Raw genomic sequence first — 16,960 nt, 5'->3', positions numbered from 1 at the left:
CATTTTCAGAAAACCTATGGATTTATAAAAGCACTGTCTCTGGTTTTCTTGTGTTACAGCTGTTGAGATAATTTCACTTATTTATTCAACAAATACCTATTAAGCATCTGTTTTCAGTCAGTTACTGGCACATAAGGATGTAGTAACGAACAAAATGCATAGTCCTTACTCTCAAGTAGGTTAAAGCCTAATGAAAGGAACAGAGAGGATAAAGCCTAATGAGAGTATAGGACTGATGAGAGGAAAGGTAAGCAAGTCAAGTCAAGGGGGCAGGCTGATGCTAAATCATGCAGGGTCATAGAGGCCTTGTTTTAAGGATTTGGGTCTTCATTCTAAAAGCAGGGGCAAGTTAAGGTTTGTGCAGGAGAAGGGAAATGATATGATCAAATACTCATTTTGGCAGAGTCACTCTTCTATTCTATGAAGAATGCCTTGAAGGCATGCTAGAATTGATACAGCGAGAAAAGTATTTCAGTAGTAAAGATGAGAGAATGTTAACTTGACCCTCAGCAGAGTGACGATGGAGCTAATTAACATGGATTCAAGAATTATTTAGGGCTGGATGAGGTAGCTCACACCTGTAATCACACCACTTTGGGTAGCTGGGGCATGTGGATCACCTGAGGTCAGGAGTTCGAGACCAGCCTGGGCAACGTGGTGAAACCCTATCGCTACTAAAAATACAAAAATAGGCCGGGTGCAGTGGCTCACGCCTGTAATCCCAGCACTTTGGGAGGCCGAGGCGGGTGGATCACCTGAGGTCAGGAGTTCGAGACCAGCCTGACCAACATGGAGAAACCCCTTTCTCTACTAAAAATACAGAATTAGCTGGGTATGGTGGTGCATGCCTGTAATCCCACCTACTCGGGAGGCTGAGGCAGGAGAATCACTTGAACCCTTGAACCCGGGAGCCAAGATTGCACCATTGCACTCCAGCCTGGGCAACAAAAGCAAAGCTCTGTCTTTAAAAAAAAAAAAAAAAAAAAGCCAGGTTTTGTGACAGGTGCCTGTAATCCCAGCTACTCAGGAGACTCCATTGAACCTGGGAGGTGGAGGTTGCAGTAAGCCAAGATTGCACCATTGCACTTCAGCCCAGGCGACAGAGCGAAACTTCGTCTCAAAAAATTAAAAAAAAAAAAGAAAAGAAGTATTTAGGAGATAAAATTAACAACTTATTCTACAGCAGTTTTAGAGATAACATTTTTTATCTGACTCACCAAGCAATAGAGATAACATGTTATAGTACCTAACTGAAATTCCTGCTAAGAAAAATTAATCTATTTTATCTTTTGTGCTAAAAATAGATGATTTTAAAAGTAACCATTTATTATTGCCAGTGGTGATAACCTTGCCTAAAAACGTGCAGTTACTTATTTCTTACTCTCTCCTGTTAGTGACCAAGAATTTAAATGAGAAAAGATCAGCCAAATCATCTGAAATGTCTCCAGTGCCTATGAGGTCAGCTGGCCAAACAACTAAAGCCCACTTGCATCAACCCCACAGAGTAAGCCAGGTGCTTCAGGTGCCAGCTGTTAATTTGCACCCCATCAGGAAGAAGGGACAAACAAAAGACCCTGCATTGAGTGAGTATTCACCGTTAATATTACATCCGTTTTAACTGAAATTTCCAGGGGAGTTAGAGTGAAAAATAATTACGGATGTTCAGGAGATAAGCTGTTGTAGGTTGTGTAATATAATCATCACTTCATGAATCAAAAGTGTTGATTTCATTTTGCCTATAGATGTTTGCTGACAGCATACATGTTTTAAATGCCAACATTGGATTTCCTATAATACTGAAATCTGTCAATCAATAGAAAATTTACAGCAATACATTTTGGGTACCAAGGGCTTACTGCATTCAAAGGTGTATTTAATGAAATATATAATACAGACACAACCTACAAAAACTGTGGAAATGAAGTTGCTTATTCCAAAAATGACTATACGTTGTTTTTTGTCTTTAAAGACCCCTTCTGAAAACCTAGTTGGGAAACAAGGTTTCCAACCTTGTTTTATAACTTTTATGTAATATAGACCACACTTTTTTTTTCCTGTTAGGCCATGTAGTCATTATTCATATTACTTTTATTTGTTGTTTTAACAGTATCACGATTTTAGCCTTTTAGATGAGAACCTAGATTAGATTTGGTTCCTAGCATGATTACTTAGGCTGTACATTATGTGTAGTATATGTTTAGTAGAACTTTGTTCATTTAATTTGTTTGAGATACAAAGTTGAATAAGAAATTCCCCCTCCTTGGCCAGATTTTCAGTCTGGTGATGTAGACACTCACACAGATAACTTCAATATAATGTGTCTTCTTGTTATGCCAGGGGTATATGCAGAACATATAAAAGAACAAAACAAGCGCTTTTAACTTAGACAGAGGTAAGATAGGGCTTCAGAAGAAGGCTTTTTGGAAATAACATCTAAGCAGCCTAAAAGGTTGGTGACGAAGAAGATAATTAGGCAAAAGTTCCAGAGACGTTGCTTCAGGCCGAGGAAACAGCTTGGTATGTGCAAGAAACTACAAGCACTTTGCTGACGCTGAGTGGAAATTGCATGCAGTGTTGACAGACAATAATAATTAAAGCTAACACTTGGAGAGCACTTACTGAGTGCCAGGCATGGTTCAAATTGTGCTTTACTAATTTTATATATCAGTCTTCATAGTAATGCCACAAGATAAGTGGTATTTTACCCTCATTCTACAAAGGAAGCGTAGAGGCTAAAGGAAGGCTGACTGGCTTTAAATCTTTGCCTTTAACCACTGTACTAAACAGCTTCCAAGATGCAAAGAATGAAGACAGGTATGCTGAAATTACAATGTGCCATGCCAAAGGAAAAAGTTAACAGTGAGAAGCCATTGAAGAGATTTGAACAAGGGAAGGTTACGGTTCAAATTATGTTTGAGAAGGACTGTAGTAAGGATCACAGCAGGACTGGAGATAGAGAGTTCAGATGGAAAGCTGGTCTAACAGTTAACTGGAAGTTGCCCAGGGCCTGGACTAGTTTGGTGGCTATGGAAATGAAGAGAGAATTGGGTGCAGAATTGGTGAAGTTGATAAATTTGTTGGTAGGAGTGAGAGAGGGACGAAGTTAGCTCTGGTTTTTTTACTTGAATATCACCACTTGAGAGGAAGCATTACTTGTACCATGTAGCTTTCTTTCTTTCTTTTTTTTTTTTTTTTTTTTGAGACAGAGTCTCCCTCTGTCACCCAGGCTGGAGTGCGGTGGTGCGATCTTGGCTCACTGAAACCTCCGTTTCCCAGGTTCAAGCAATTCTTATGCCTCAGCCTCCTCAGTAGCTGGGATTACAGGTGCATTCCACCACACCTGGCTAGTTTTTGTATTTTTATTAGAGATGGGGTTTCACCATGCTGGCCAGGCTGGTCTCAAACTCCTGACTTCAGGTGATCCACCCATCTCAGCCTCCCAAAGTGCTGGGATTACAGGTGTGAGCCACCGCGCCTGGCCCCATATAGGTTTCTTCATTTCTTATTGTAATATGGCTGTTTATATGATAAATATGTTTATATTACATTTAATGAAGGGTAGTGTGAGTATACTATGATCTAAATTTTTTCGTTGTCCAGTGGCTGCTTGTTACTGTGTCAAAATCCTCATCAAAGTTTGCTTACTTTGTGTTTTGGTTTTTTTGGGGTTGTTTTGAGTCAGAATCTCACTCTGTCACCCAGGCTGGAGTGCAGTGGCACGATCTCAGCTCACTGCAGCCTTTGCCTCCCGGGTTCAAGCGATTCTCCTGCCTCAGCCTCCTGAGTAGCTGGGATTACAGGCACGTGCCACTACACCTGGCTAATTTTTGTATTTTTAGTAGAGACGGGGTTTCACCATGTTAGTCAGGCTAGTCTCGAACTCCTGATCTCGTGATCCGCCTGCCTCGACCTCCCAAAGTGCTGGGATTACAGGTGTGAGCCACCATACCTGGCCACTTACTTTATGTTTTAAGAACAGTGTCTATAGCTCTTTGACATTTCTTAGAGAAGATGAATGTAAAAACGTCAAAATATTGAAACCATTGCTGATTTTGAGGTACACTAAATAGACCAGATATTGGACAAGAGTAATGATAGAACTTTAAGAAATCGTTCCACTGTGCTGCGTACTATTTTTCTATACATTCATGATTCTTTCTGTTGTTTACTTCTCTCCTGTAGTGTGAATTTAGTGCTCTTGAAAAGGGCTGGACTGGCAGCCCTGCAGCCTCTTCCGTATACCCACAGCACAGATGCACCACAGGTAGTGACAGTGCCAACATCCCCACACTGCCCCTGCCACATGCCTCACCCCGACTTGGAGAGGCCACCTCTAGAGGGGAGGGAAGAGTTTGAATCCATGCCTTCTTTTTGAAGATTTCAAATCACTATGTCAATTGTGGGAGGTGGGGCACAGCACTCAGACTGTTAAATTGATTTCCCTTATACCACAAAGCACAGACAAACTAATATAATCTGGTCCATGCTGACCAGCTGAATTTGAATGAATAACCTAGAGGTGAGAATCTCTGTATGCCATTACCCAGTCATTTAGTCCCTGTTTGTCATTTACACATTTCAATTGACTACACTAGCCATTGTGCATCATAGCGTTAGTTACGTAGTGATTTAGGCAACTATAGACATTTTAATTGTGAAATGATGCTTATTTGCATCTTTGGTTTTATTTTTAGATACCAGTTTACCTCAGAAAGTTTTAGGAACAACTGAAGAAATAAGTGGTAAGAAGCATACAGAAGACACTATTTCCGTGGTGTCATCTTTACATTCTAGTCCTCCTGCATCTCCTCAAGGTTCCCCTCACAAAGGTAAGACAAAACATTTCAAACTAGTTCTTGTTAAACTAAACAATACTTTATAGCACATATTTTGCTTTTCAATCTATAGCAATAATTATAAATCATTAAGAAAAGCATAACTCCTAATGCTTTTTGAACTTTGATGTTTTGTATTGCATTATTCGAATGCTTTTTAGGTATTATGTGTCATGTAACTAGGACTCCAGTATTCAAAGTGTGGTCCTAAACTTCAACAGACAGCAAGCATGGATAAGAATAAAGGCAGAAGCCGTAGTTTTGGTGCAAATTTTTGGTGTTGTCATTCCAGTTTCCTATATTTGGACATTTCTATGAAGTGTTTGCAAATAAAAGTTTCTGGAAGAGATTGTTTTTAGGCCAGGCGCAGTGGCTCATGCTTATAATACCAGCATTTTAGGAAGCTGAGGCAGGTAGATCACTTGAGCCCAGGAGTTGGAGACCAGCCAGGGCAACATAATGAGACCCCATCTCTACAAACAATTTAAAACTTAGGCATGGTGGTGTGCCTGTAGTCCCAGCTACCCGAGAGACTGAGGTGAGAGGATCGCTTCAGCCTGGGAGGCAGAGATTGCAGTGAGCTGTGATGGTGCCACTGTACTTCAGCCTGGGCAACAGAGCAAGACCCTGTCTCAAAAAAAAGAAAGAAACTGTTTTTAACCAACTATAAGATTTAGGAAAACAAATATGCTTTTCCTTTTTTTAGTAATAGAGTATTACCTTTTTTAAAATTAGGGCTTAAAATAACCTGTACTCTTATGGATTTTTTGCTTATACAGAATCTCATGTGGTAAAAAACTGAAATTCTTCTTGTTCATTTACATGTTTTCATAATTCAGACTGGAGCATTTCTTTTCTCGGCTAGCCTGGGCAGTGTGCAGCAGATGCCATTTCATGTTAGCTGCACATGTAGCATTCTAAATATGGTGTGTATTTCTTATATTGACCCTTCACACTCTGTGTGTACCCTGGAAAGAAAGGGGATTTAGTCCTGGCATCTTCTTCACAGATGTAAAAGAATCACATATTTAAATAATCACACCAGAGGATGGTACATGGTCAGAGGGAAGACAAGCTTATTATAATAATTCTAACAGGAGAGAGAAGCTTACAGAGCTTGCTTCAGCTTCCAGGCTCTAAGTTTCATCTCACTCTGCAGAGCTCTTTCTTATTTTTGCCACCTATGTGGCAGTTGTGTACAGTGATATCAGACCTGAGTTTGAACCGTGATTCTGTCCTCCACTGTAGCTGTGTTACTACAAGTAATTTATTTATACGGTCAGGTTTCCTGTCTGTAAGATGGGAAAAAGACCATCTAGCCCAAAGCAGGCGGATCGCCTGAGGTCAGGAGTTCAACACTAGCCTGGCCAAGATGGTGAAACCCATCTCTATTAAAAATACAAAAAAATTAGCCAAGTGTAGTGGCACATGCCTGTAGTCCCAGCTACTCAGGAGGCCGAGGCAGGAGAATCACTTGAACCCAGGAGGCGGAGGTTGCAGTGAGCCAAGATCATGCCATTGCACCCCAACTAGTTTGGTGGTTATGGAAACGAAGAGAGAATTGGATGCAGAATTGTTGCCCAACCTGGGCGACAAGAGCAAAACTCCATCTCAAAAAAAAAAGAAGAAAAGAAAAAGACCATCTATTTTAAAAGCCTCTTATGTGGTTTAAATGAAATAATATTTATAAAGCCTGATGTGTGGTGTTTAGTGAATTGGAATGTCTCTTTTCTTTCTCTACTGCCACCTCAGGACACCATAGCTCCATTACTCACTTGCTTTTTTCGTCCTCACATAGCTGAGACTGGTTAGATTTTTTTCATTCTGATTTTACTAAAGAAAGCTTAATAAAAATGAAACAGGAGATAAAAACAGTAATATAGTAGGTGTATTTATAAAACACAGATTTTGATCCTGTTGTAGCTCATATATAATTTTGTGTGGCACACAGACCTATGTCATCACTTTCCTTGTCTGTATGGTCCTATCCAACGTGCCCCTTACCAGATCTTGCAGTGTAGGATAAGCCACAGTGCCTCCAGTCAGACATATGGTCCAAATGAACAGTATCTATATGCTCCTAATGCTCATTCAGGAACATTTACACTCCTTTCCCCTGTTAGAGGCTGCTCAGAGGTCCATCCCATTATAGGTAATTCTAACTAGTAGGATCTGATTTGGTATTTTATGCCTGAATGTGACTTCTGGAAAGAGGTATTAGGAACAGGAATTCCTCCATTGTTCTTATTCCCAACAAAATCTACACTCAACACTCGAATAGAGAAGTATTTTCTCCCTTGTCTTTCATTGTGTAGCCAACAATTGAACACCATATTTATAGATTTGTGAGCTTCTCATAGTAATGTTTAGAATTCTTAGAAGCCTGAAGAAATTCTTCTCTTCAAAACCGTTTCAGCTTGTTCTTGGATGTGTACTATCAAAACCCCAACCAAGTATGATCCTTCTATTTTTGTAGACAGGTTTTTGCCAGTAACGTATGATTGAACAAAACTGTCATTATGCTCAGAGTAAATTATTAGGATCTGTTCCTAGTTCTTATTAAACTTTGAGATCTGTTCTTTGTTTTCTTATGATTAAGAAAATAAACCTGTCTTCATGTTTTGCATGAGGATAGTTTAAACAAGAACTTTATAAAAAAGAAGTCAAGAGACCTTAAACATTATCTACCCTAGTGTTTAAGAAAAGCACTCTCCACCTTGGATCTACAACAGGATCAGAAAATGAGCTTTGTAAATATACCTATTGTATGTACTATTTGTATGTCTTATTTGGTTTTTACTAAGTTTCTTCATAGTAAAATCTACCTTACAATTCTAGACCTATATAGTTACTTTACAGAAATAATTCTAGTTACCTGATATTTTTGTCATATTTTTCCTTATGATTTTACCAGCTTGGCTTCCTTTCAACTGTTTTTTTGTTTTTGTTTTTGTCACCAGCTTGTGCTGATAATAAAGGTAATCTTTCTCCTGCATTCTGTCTTGCAATAACTGATGTGTATATGTTTTATATATAAGTGGATTTTTTCCATGCATTAAAAAATATGTTGCTAGATTTCAATTTTTCAGATATTATCAAGATGTTAGAATTTTTAAATAGTGAAATATTATGTAAACAAGGCTAATTGTGATTGACCATGTCAGGGTTTTTGCATCTCTCCCTCCAGTTGGCAGTATCATATCTGATCACAGCAGCAAGATCAGTGGCCAGAGCTGCCCCGGAATAGGTGGGGCTTACTTGCAAAAGAAAATCCTTCAGATTACCAGGAGCACAGCCAAAAGAACAGACAGTACTGAGAAGGCCACTGAGGAGAATAGAGACAGGACAAGTTGTGAGAACACAACCAGAAAAAGAATGACATCCCCGTTTAGAAGACTTAGGGAAAGAATGCTTTCAAGGGAGAGACTAGTCAACAGCCAAAAAGAGGACACAGATCACAATCAAGCTACAGAAAGCTGTGAGAAAGTGAAGGATGTTGGAAGCAACATCAAAGATGAGAAAGGGAGTGCCATCTTCAATTCAAATAGCCAAGGCAACAGTAACACTTTAAACTGCTTCTATACGCGATTCAAGTCTAAAAGGAGGAAGACACTCTGATGAAGTTCCTTATTTAATTTTAGTGTTAAGTTTGTTTTCAGTTATTAATGTATACATGGCTTAAATTAAACCATTTGTCAAAGCTTAGGCAGACAACTTAGTAAAATGCTATTTATAAACACTTGAAAATGCCTCATTTGTACATGTGTTATTTTACTAATGTATTGAGTTAGTAAATTTTATACTCTTGTTTTCTGTAGTTGACTTTATTTCCTGCTGTTAGCTGGATCTGTGAGTGAAATATGTAGAGGAGGCTTTTTTATCCTCTACTTTTTACATATCTTTGATTGAGGGAGAAGGGACTAGTCTAACATAGCAATTTCAGAATCATCTGAGAAACTTGTTAAAAAATGCAATTACTGTGTCCCACCCCAGACTTCAGAAACTCGAATTGCCAGAAATGGGATCCGGAATGTTTATTTTAATTGGTTTGCCAGGTGGTTCTTAGTATTATTATATTTGAGAAATACTGATCAAACAGACATGAGAATGAAATTATTTTTTAAACAATGAAGCAAGATTATTCTGTAGAGCAATGACTTTTTCTTTTGAAGAAGAAGGTTTTTATTTATATTTAATTTACTTATTACATCCACTTTCTTGGTCCTCTTGAAAACTGACTAATCAGCTCATGGACATTGACAAATAGCCGTGATCCCAAGTTCAGAGATGTATGATAGAAGTCAGAAGACTGGCTTGTCTTGGCTTACCCTGTTCCTGGCCACATAGGCCAAATATAAATCACACGTTTTCTAGGCCTTTTTCTCTTTGAAATAGTTAACGAAACGACTTAATAAGATTACTGTGCAACAAATTATTCCTTAAATAACTTGAGTTATATGTGAATAACTCCAAGATCCATAAACAGAGAAGGACTTGGAACTAAGGATGTTGTCATCCTCTTTCTGCATGAAGATGAGGCCCTGAGAATTCCAGTAACATACCCAAAGCCTGTAATTCTTCCTAATGACATTTCTAGGTATTGGTCCAAAGGTCACTTATCTACTAAACCCTACTCTCCTCTGTGAGCAAGAAGATATTTTTTACTTCTTTGAGACCAGTCCCTTGTTGGGATTACTAGGGCATTTTCTTTTTCTTTTATTTCTAAACAAAAATTTGGTTTCTTCCAATTATCAAAATAGATTATTACGTACATTAGCCATTCTGTTGCAGATTTGTTTTTGGGTCCTTCACCTCAGTGCATCCCTAGAATACAGAAGAACATCTCTCTAGTTGTCTGCTGTGCAGTAAGTCACAGAACAACATAGAACATGTAGAGGCTGTTTTTTTCTATAACACATTATTAAACATGTATCCACTCAGCTGTTTAATATCCTGCAAGGTTGGTGAAGAAAAAGGAAACTAAGTATGACACTAAGTTTAAACCTAAAACAATTTAAAAAACTGAAACAGGCTGGGCATGGTGGCTCACACCTGTAATCCCAGCAATTTGGTAGGCTGAGGTGGGAGGATCGCTTGAGTCCAGCCGTTGAAGACCAGCCTCGGCAACATGATGAGACCTCATTTCTGCAAAAAGTTTAAAAATAACTGGGTGTGGTGGTGCAGACCGTAGTCCCAGCTACTTGGGGCTGAGGCAAGAGGACCACTTGAGCCCAGGAGTTCGAAGCTGCAGTGAGCTGTGATCATGCCACTGCACCGTAGCCTGGGCAACAGAGCAGGACCCTGTGTCTAAAAAATAAAAATAATCTAAAACAGTGACTCTTAACTCAAGACAAGACTTCTTAGGTGGGATATGCAGAATATCTGGGGTAAGTATATATAGTTTGATAAAGCAAAAATGTAGTTCTTTCCCTTGAGTCCTGGACTCCCACCCCTACCCTTACTTCAAGATGGTATTTTGGATTCAGATCAGGTCAAGAAATATTCATATTAATCAAAGGAAGGAGCATTGGGTTAAAAAGAAGTTGAGAAACCCTAAAGACATGTACTTGTTAATATTTGTAATCTTCTTATTTTATTAAATGATTATAGCTGTGGGAGAGCCTGAGAAAGATATACCTTTAAACTAGTTTTCTGAGTAACACTGGACTTTGACTGTCTTTTTCTTGAATGTGTAGTTGTATTGGTGTGGTGTGGATAGTAGGTGAATGGATATGTAGGGGAATGTGTGGAGAAAATTGGCACCATTATATCTACATAGATGGAAACTAAAATTGCTTCTACTTTGTCTTCTGTTATTTTTGTGGGGTTTTTTTTCATCCTTTCCCCTACTACCCCCACCATATGTTCCCTTTTTTTGTAGTTTGATCAGTGCTCTTTTCTTGTTCAGGTTACACACTTATTCCATCAGCTAAATCTGACAACTTGTCTGACTCCAGCCATAGTGAGATTTCTTCACGGTCCAGCATCGTGAGCAATTGTTCTGTTGACTCCATGTCTGCAGCTCTACAGGATGAACGGTGTTCCTCTCAGGCCCTGGCAGTCCCTGAATCCACTGGGGCATTGGAAAAGACAGAGCACCCCTCAGGGATAGGAGATCATAATCAACATGGCCCTGGGTAAGCATCATTGTCTGTGTTCATAACACAAAACCCAAGCCAAGTGGCCACTGCAAGCAGTGCTCCCCACCTTGACCTTGGACCTCCCATGGGTCATTGCAGAGTTATCCATAAAAGAATATGTGGGCCAAGCACATAGTCTCTATTCTGAATATGTAAATAAGCACTATGTTGAAAGATGTATGGGTGTTCATTTTTAAAGTGTTACTAAATTCAAGTAACTTTTTATCATTATGTATCTTTCCAGTCAGAACTCAAAGTGCATCTGCTACTTATATAGGGGAGATAATTTTTGAAATTCTGGCTGTTAAGTTATAGGTTAATCAAGAAGGTTGTGTTTTGGAAAGTGCCTCGAGTGCTGTGCACATTGTAGGCAGGTTGGGAGAGTAGGACTAGCCCTTGATCTCTGTCCTCAAAGTGTAATTTGGGGAGTAAGAATAATCACCTAGCAAAGGTTAATTAAAAAAAAAAAATCAACTCCAAATTTCTATTTAGAATCAAGCAACGTGGAAATCTTTGAGAAAGTTTATTCTAACTGATAAATATTGTGAAATCTGGTCTACTTTAATATGAAAAATTTAAGATAAAGTATTACCACATTTATAAAGGTTTCTAGACTATGATCTCTACACCAGAGGTCAGCAAATGTTTTCTATAAAAGTTACATAGTAAACATTTTAGACTTCTCAGGCCATAAGGCCTCTGTCACAACTACTCTGCTATTACACCAGAACAGCCATAGACAACACATAAACAAATGGCATGACTGTGTCCCAGTAAAACTTTTTTTTTTTTTTTTTTTTTTAAGGCAGAGTCTCGCTCTGTGAGACAGAGTGTCGCTCTTGTTGCCCAGGCTGGAGTGCAGTGGCGCCATCTTGGCTCACTGCAAGCTCCACCTCCTGGGTTCACACCATTCTCCTGCCTCAGTCTCCCGAGTAGCTGGGACTACAGGCGCCCACCACCACGCCCGGCTAATTTTTTGTATTTTTAGTAAAGACAGGGTTTCCCCATGTTAGCCAGGATGGTCTCGATCTCCTGACCTCATGATCCGCCTGCCTCGGCCTCCCAAAGTGCTGGGATTACAGGCGTGAGCCACCACACCCAGCCAAAACTTCATTTACAAAAACGAGCAAAGAGACCACCAGATTTGGCCCTGGGCTGTAGTTTGCTACCCCCTGCTCTATACTGTAAATGAGGGGTTTACAAAGTTTTTTTGTGAAGGGCCGGATAGTAAATATTTTTGCCTTTGCAGTCTACATATAGTCTCTGTCACAAATTCTTCTGGTTTTGTTTTGTTTTGTTTTGTTTTGTTTTTTAACCTTTTAAAAGGTTAAAAAACAAAACTATTCTTTGTTTCAGACCATACAAAAATAGGCTGCTGGCTAAATTTGGCCCATGAGCTTTAGTTTGGGGACCGCTGCTATAAATGATTCATTTAATAGGTAATTAGGGAAGTTGCTATTTACTTGGCACTGTACTGGGCTAACCTCAGAGGTACGTTGAACAATAAAACATGATTTTTCAAGTTGGGAACTCTTAATTCTGTATGCATGGACACAGTAGTCTAATATTGTGATGACCAAAAATGAATATGTATACTTAACATTATTCATTTCAACTCTCATCTTTACATTTTCATTTAAAATCAGTTCAAGAAAAATACTTGCCAGGCATACCTCTGGTCCATCCCAGCTGCTGGGGAGGCTGAGGCGGGAGGATCACTTGAGCCCAGGAGTTAAACGCTACAGTGCACCATGATCATGCCTGTAAATAGCCACTGCATTCCGGTCTGGGCAACAGAGTGACACCCTGTCTCGAAAAAAAAAATAACTAACATTTTAAAATTTAAAAAGAAAAATTCTAAGGAAATTTTGCTAAGCATTTGAGTTTCTTTACTGTGTCTTCTGAGTGTTAACTAAATACTTACAAGGAATTTAGTGATGAATGATGATAATATTGTTTTCTTCACGGTGTTATTTGGCATGAACACTTGTGGTACGTGCTCTGTAGTTTCTCATAGGCAGTAATAACTTGAAACAGAGAGAAGATAGTTTTTCCAGCAAGCCTTCTAATTGTACATTATCTCCAATTTTAGGTGGACACTCTTGAAGCCATCTCTAATCAAGTGTTTAGCTGTCTCATCGTCTGTGAGCAATGAAGAGATTTCTCATGAGCATATCATTATAGAAGCAGCAGACAGTGGTCGTGGAAGTTGGACTTCGTGTTCAAGCAGCTCCCATGACAACTTCCAAAGCCTTCCAAACCCAAAAAGCTGGGATTTTTTGAACTCTTACAGACATACCCATTTGGATGACCCCATTGCTGAAGTTGAACCCACTGACTCTGAGCCCTATTCCTGTTCTAAAAGCTGCTCTAGAACTTGCAGGCAGTGTAAAGGAAGCCTAGAGAGAAAGAGTTGGACCTCCTCCAGTTCTCTGTCTGACATGTATGAACCAAACTATGGGACAGTTAAACGGAGAGTATTGGAGAGCACCCCAGCTGAGTCATCTGAAGGCTTGGACCCCAAGGATGTCACTGACCCAGTTTATAAAACTGTCACTTCAAGTACAGAAAAGGGCTTGATTGGTAAGTTGTATTTTTGTTGTCTGTGGCATTTAGAGATTAAGTAGTCAAAAAATGGCATTGGGATACCTTGGCCCTGGATTTTATCATTGCAAAAATTCATTCTCTAACAACCTTTCTTTCCTTCACAAACAAGTTATTTCCCAAAAATTCATGATTTCTCAAAGACTTTGGAGCAGCTATTCAACCCTATTAAAATGAAAAGTCTGATGTGAAGGTATTTAATTAGAGGGACAACTTTGTCTTTTGTTTTTAAGTTCTTTTTGCTTTTATTGAGGAATATCATTGCATTAGTGTGCAATAGTAATAAAGGGATTATTCTCTTTGTCACCTCATAAATTGTTTGGACCACAATTGGTATGCATATGTGGTAGAAACATTGAATCTGCTATTGATTTTAGGTCGTGAAAGTGAGAGAAAATGCAGTCAGGAAGTCTAGAACATTTTTCAGTATACTCTCTTGGTGTACATCATGAGTGTGCCAACTCCTGTTTGTGAATTCCATTCCAAGCTTTCTTAGTAAACTTTTTTTTTTAGTATTTAGCCATCAAATACTTTTTAAAAATTTCTTTCCTAAACTATATAAATACGTGGATATAAAACTGCTTTTCTACTTATATGGAATGACTGTACTTTGAATTAATATCATAATCAACTCTGAAATTTATGCAACAGTCATGGTGTCACATTTAACTACTAAAAATGTGAAGGTGAAATGTGGTGATTTTATAGTTACTTGTCAAATTGCATTATAGGTTGGGTTTTTAGCTCATTCATTTTTTTCCAACTTTTTTTTTTTTTTTGAGATGGAGTCTTACTGTATTGCCCAGGCTGGAGTGCAGTGGCGTGACCTCGGCTCACTGCAACCTTTGCCTCCCAGGTTCAAGCAATTCTCCTCTCTCAGCCTCCCAGGTAGCTGGGATTACAGGTGCCTGCCACCACGCCCAGCTAATTTTTGCATTTTTAGTAGAGATGGGGCTTCACCATGTTGGCCAGGCTGATCTCAAACTTCTGACCTCAGGTGATCCACCCACTTTGGCCTCCAAAGTGCTGGGATTACAGGCGTGAGCCACCGCACCTGGCCAGAAGTAAAGTTCTTGAAGGAATTAGTTCCTCCATACCAGCAAAGTTAAAGTTTATATGCTAGAACTGAGAACTAATCTGCCCAGGAGTGCCAGAAAACATTGGTTCATGTCTCAGGGAGAAGGTGAAACAGCCCTTAAACGGATAGCCCAAATGTCATTTCTATGTAAACTCTCCCATTTTACAGAGAATACGTGTTTAGGGTGAACTTTTAAATGTTTCTGATACCTTTAGGGCTGGTGTGACTTCAGGAGTTGTCATATACTTCTGTGATATGGGGGCTGAATTGCAGAAGGAAGCTTGTCATCAGTGTCATCTCCTTCAACTCTCTCATTCCATTTAATGTTTACAGGACTTAATATAGTTGTTTATGTATTTTAAAAAGAGGTTTGTTTATTAAACTTTTTAAAAATGTTTTTGATCTGCCATCATTCAAGTTTATTCATTTTGTCTGTTTTTAAGTTCTATTTTGTCATTGTAATAAGTTTGTGGGGTGTTTTTTTTTTTTCATTTCTTTTTCATTAACATTTTCATTGCTTATTTTTCATACCAGTGTACTGTGTCACCTCGCCCAAGAAGGATGATAGGTATAGGGAGCCACCTCCCACTCCTCCAGGATATTTGGGGATTTCTTTAGCAGACCTAAAGGAAGGACCCCACCCACACCTAAAACCTCCAGATTATAGTGTGGCAGTGCAGAGGTCAAAGATGATGCATAACAGCCTCTCTAGACTGCCACCAGCTTCTCTCAGTAGCAACCTCGTGGCCTGTGTTCCATCGAAGATTGTAACTCAGCCTCAGAGGCATAATTTGCAGCCATTCCATCCTAAACTAGCAGATGTGACTGATGCAGATAGCGAAGCAGATGGTATGTTGACAAGCTCTCTTAAAGGCTCTTAAATGAATTGCTGAACACATTAAATGGGCTTTACTTTGGTATTTTATGGTAATTAGTAATTGTTTCTTTAAATGTCTTAAATCTCTGTTAAAAAGTAAGAAGTTCCTGCCAGCAGGGTGCAGTGGATCACGCCTCTAATCCCAGCACTTTGGGAGGCTGAGGTGGGCGAATCACCTGAGGTCGGGAGTTCCTGACCAGCCTGTCCAACATGGAGAAACCCCGTCTCTATTAAAAAAATACAAAATCAGCCAGGCATTATGGCGCATGCCTGTAATCCCAGCTACTCGGGAGGCTGAGGCAGGAGAATTGCTTGAACCTGGGAGGCAGAGATTGCAGTGAGCCAAGATCGCACCATTGCACTCCAGCCTGGGCAACAAGAACAAAACTCCGTCTCCAAAAAAAAAAAGTTCCTAAATATAGTATGGGGGAGTGTTTTGGTTTTGTTTTATTTTTCAAGACAGGGTCTAACTCTGTTACCCAAGCTTAGAGTACAGTGGCACAATAATGACTCACTACAGCCTCAAACTCCTGGGCTCAAGCAGTCTTCCCAACTCAGCCTCCCAAGTAGCTGGGACTACAGGTGCACACCAGCATGCCTGGTTCATTGTTAAATTTTTCCTTTGTAGAGACAGGGTCTCACTATATTGACCAGACTGGTTTTGAACTCCTGGCCTGAAGCAATCCTCCCACCCCAGCCTCCGAAACTGTTGGGATTACAGGTGTGAGCCGCCACACCCAACCAGTGGTGTGGGTTGTTTGTTTGTTGAGACAAGGTCTTGCTGTGTCACTCAGGCTGGAGTGCAGTGGCATGATCATGTCTCACTGCAGCCTCAACTTCCTGGTCTCAGGTAATTCTCCCTCCTCAGCCTCCCAAGTAGGTGGGACTACAGGCACACACCACCACACCCAGCTAATTTTTTGTATTTGAGACAGAATTTTACCCTGTTGCCCAGGCTGGTCTTGAACTCCTGGACTCAAGCAATCTGCCAGCCTCAGTCTCCCACAAAGTTGGGGTTACGGGTGTGAGCCACTGTACCCCGCACTGATGGTGTAATTTTTTAAATGAAATGGGCAAGCTGCCTATTTTTGTGTGCCTAGTACCCTGTGGCTCAAATGGAATATTCTTTTCTTTGATAAAACAGTGGCTCAATCTAATGGGATAATTTTGAGAAAAAGCAGTTAACATTAATGGAATTGTATTTTACCTTAATGCATGGAAACTTGAAACTGTTTCAAATGCCAAATTATCTGAAGTGATTCTGTTGATATAGTTCCTTTTATTAGCAAAAGTCTTGACTGACTTTGTACCTGTGCCAATAGTTTGAGAAACGATTGTTTTATCGAAAATAAATGAAAATTTATGCTTTTAAACAGGAGTAATGAAGTGATTAAAAACAATGAAATTCCAGTTTATTGTCAACCTT

The 16,960-nt window shown here is 39.5% G+C and overlaps 1 protein-coding gene across 24 annotated transcripts in view; it reads left to right on the top strand.

Moving 5' to 3' along the window:
- Positions 1 to 16,960, top strand: part of RAPGEF6 (Rap guanine nucleotide exchange factor 6) — a 211,165-nt gene that overhangs the window by 190,682 nt on the left and 3,523 nt on the right. For 16 of the 24 annotated variants that reach the window (XM_024247559.3, XM_024247558.3, XM_054555903.2 and 13 more), the window contains 5 exons: positions 1,395 to 1,583; positions 4,695 to 4,829; positions 10,744 to 10,972; positions 13,068 to 13,558; positions 15,192 to 15,506. In XM_024247559.3, the coding sequence (XP_024103327.1) occupies positions 1,395 to 1,583; positions 4,695 to 4,829; positions 10,744 to 10,972; positions 13,068 to 13,558; positions 15,192 to 15,506 (1,359 nt within the window). Of the gene's footprint in view, positions 1 to 1,394; positions 1,584 to 4,694; positions 4,830 to 8,022; positions 8,583 to 10,743; positions 10,973 to 13,067; positions 13,559 to 15,191; positions 15,507 to 16,960 lie in introns of those variants that run through there. The other 8 variants (XM_024247560.3, XM_054555916.2, XM_054555915.2 and 5 more) reach the window with 2 other exon arrangements.

Source organism: Pongo abelii, chromosome 4 (genome assembly GCF_028885655.2).
Source record: "Pongo abelii isolate AG06213 chromosome 4, NHGRI_mPonAbe1-v2.0_pri, whole genome shotgun sequence".
Lineage (NCBI taxonomy): Eukaryota > Metazoa > Chordata > Mammalia > Primates > Hominidae > Pongo > Pongo abelii.
This window is presented reverse-complemented; position numbering and strand designations above follow the sequence as displayed.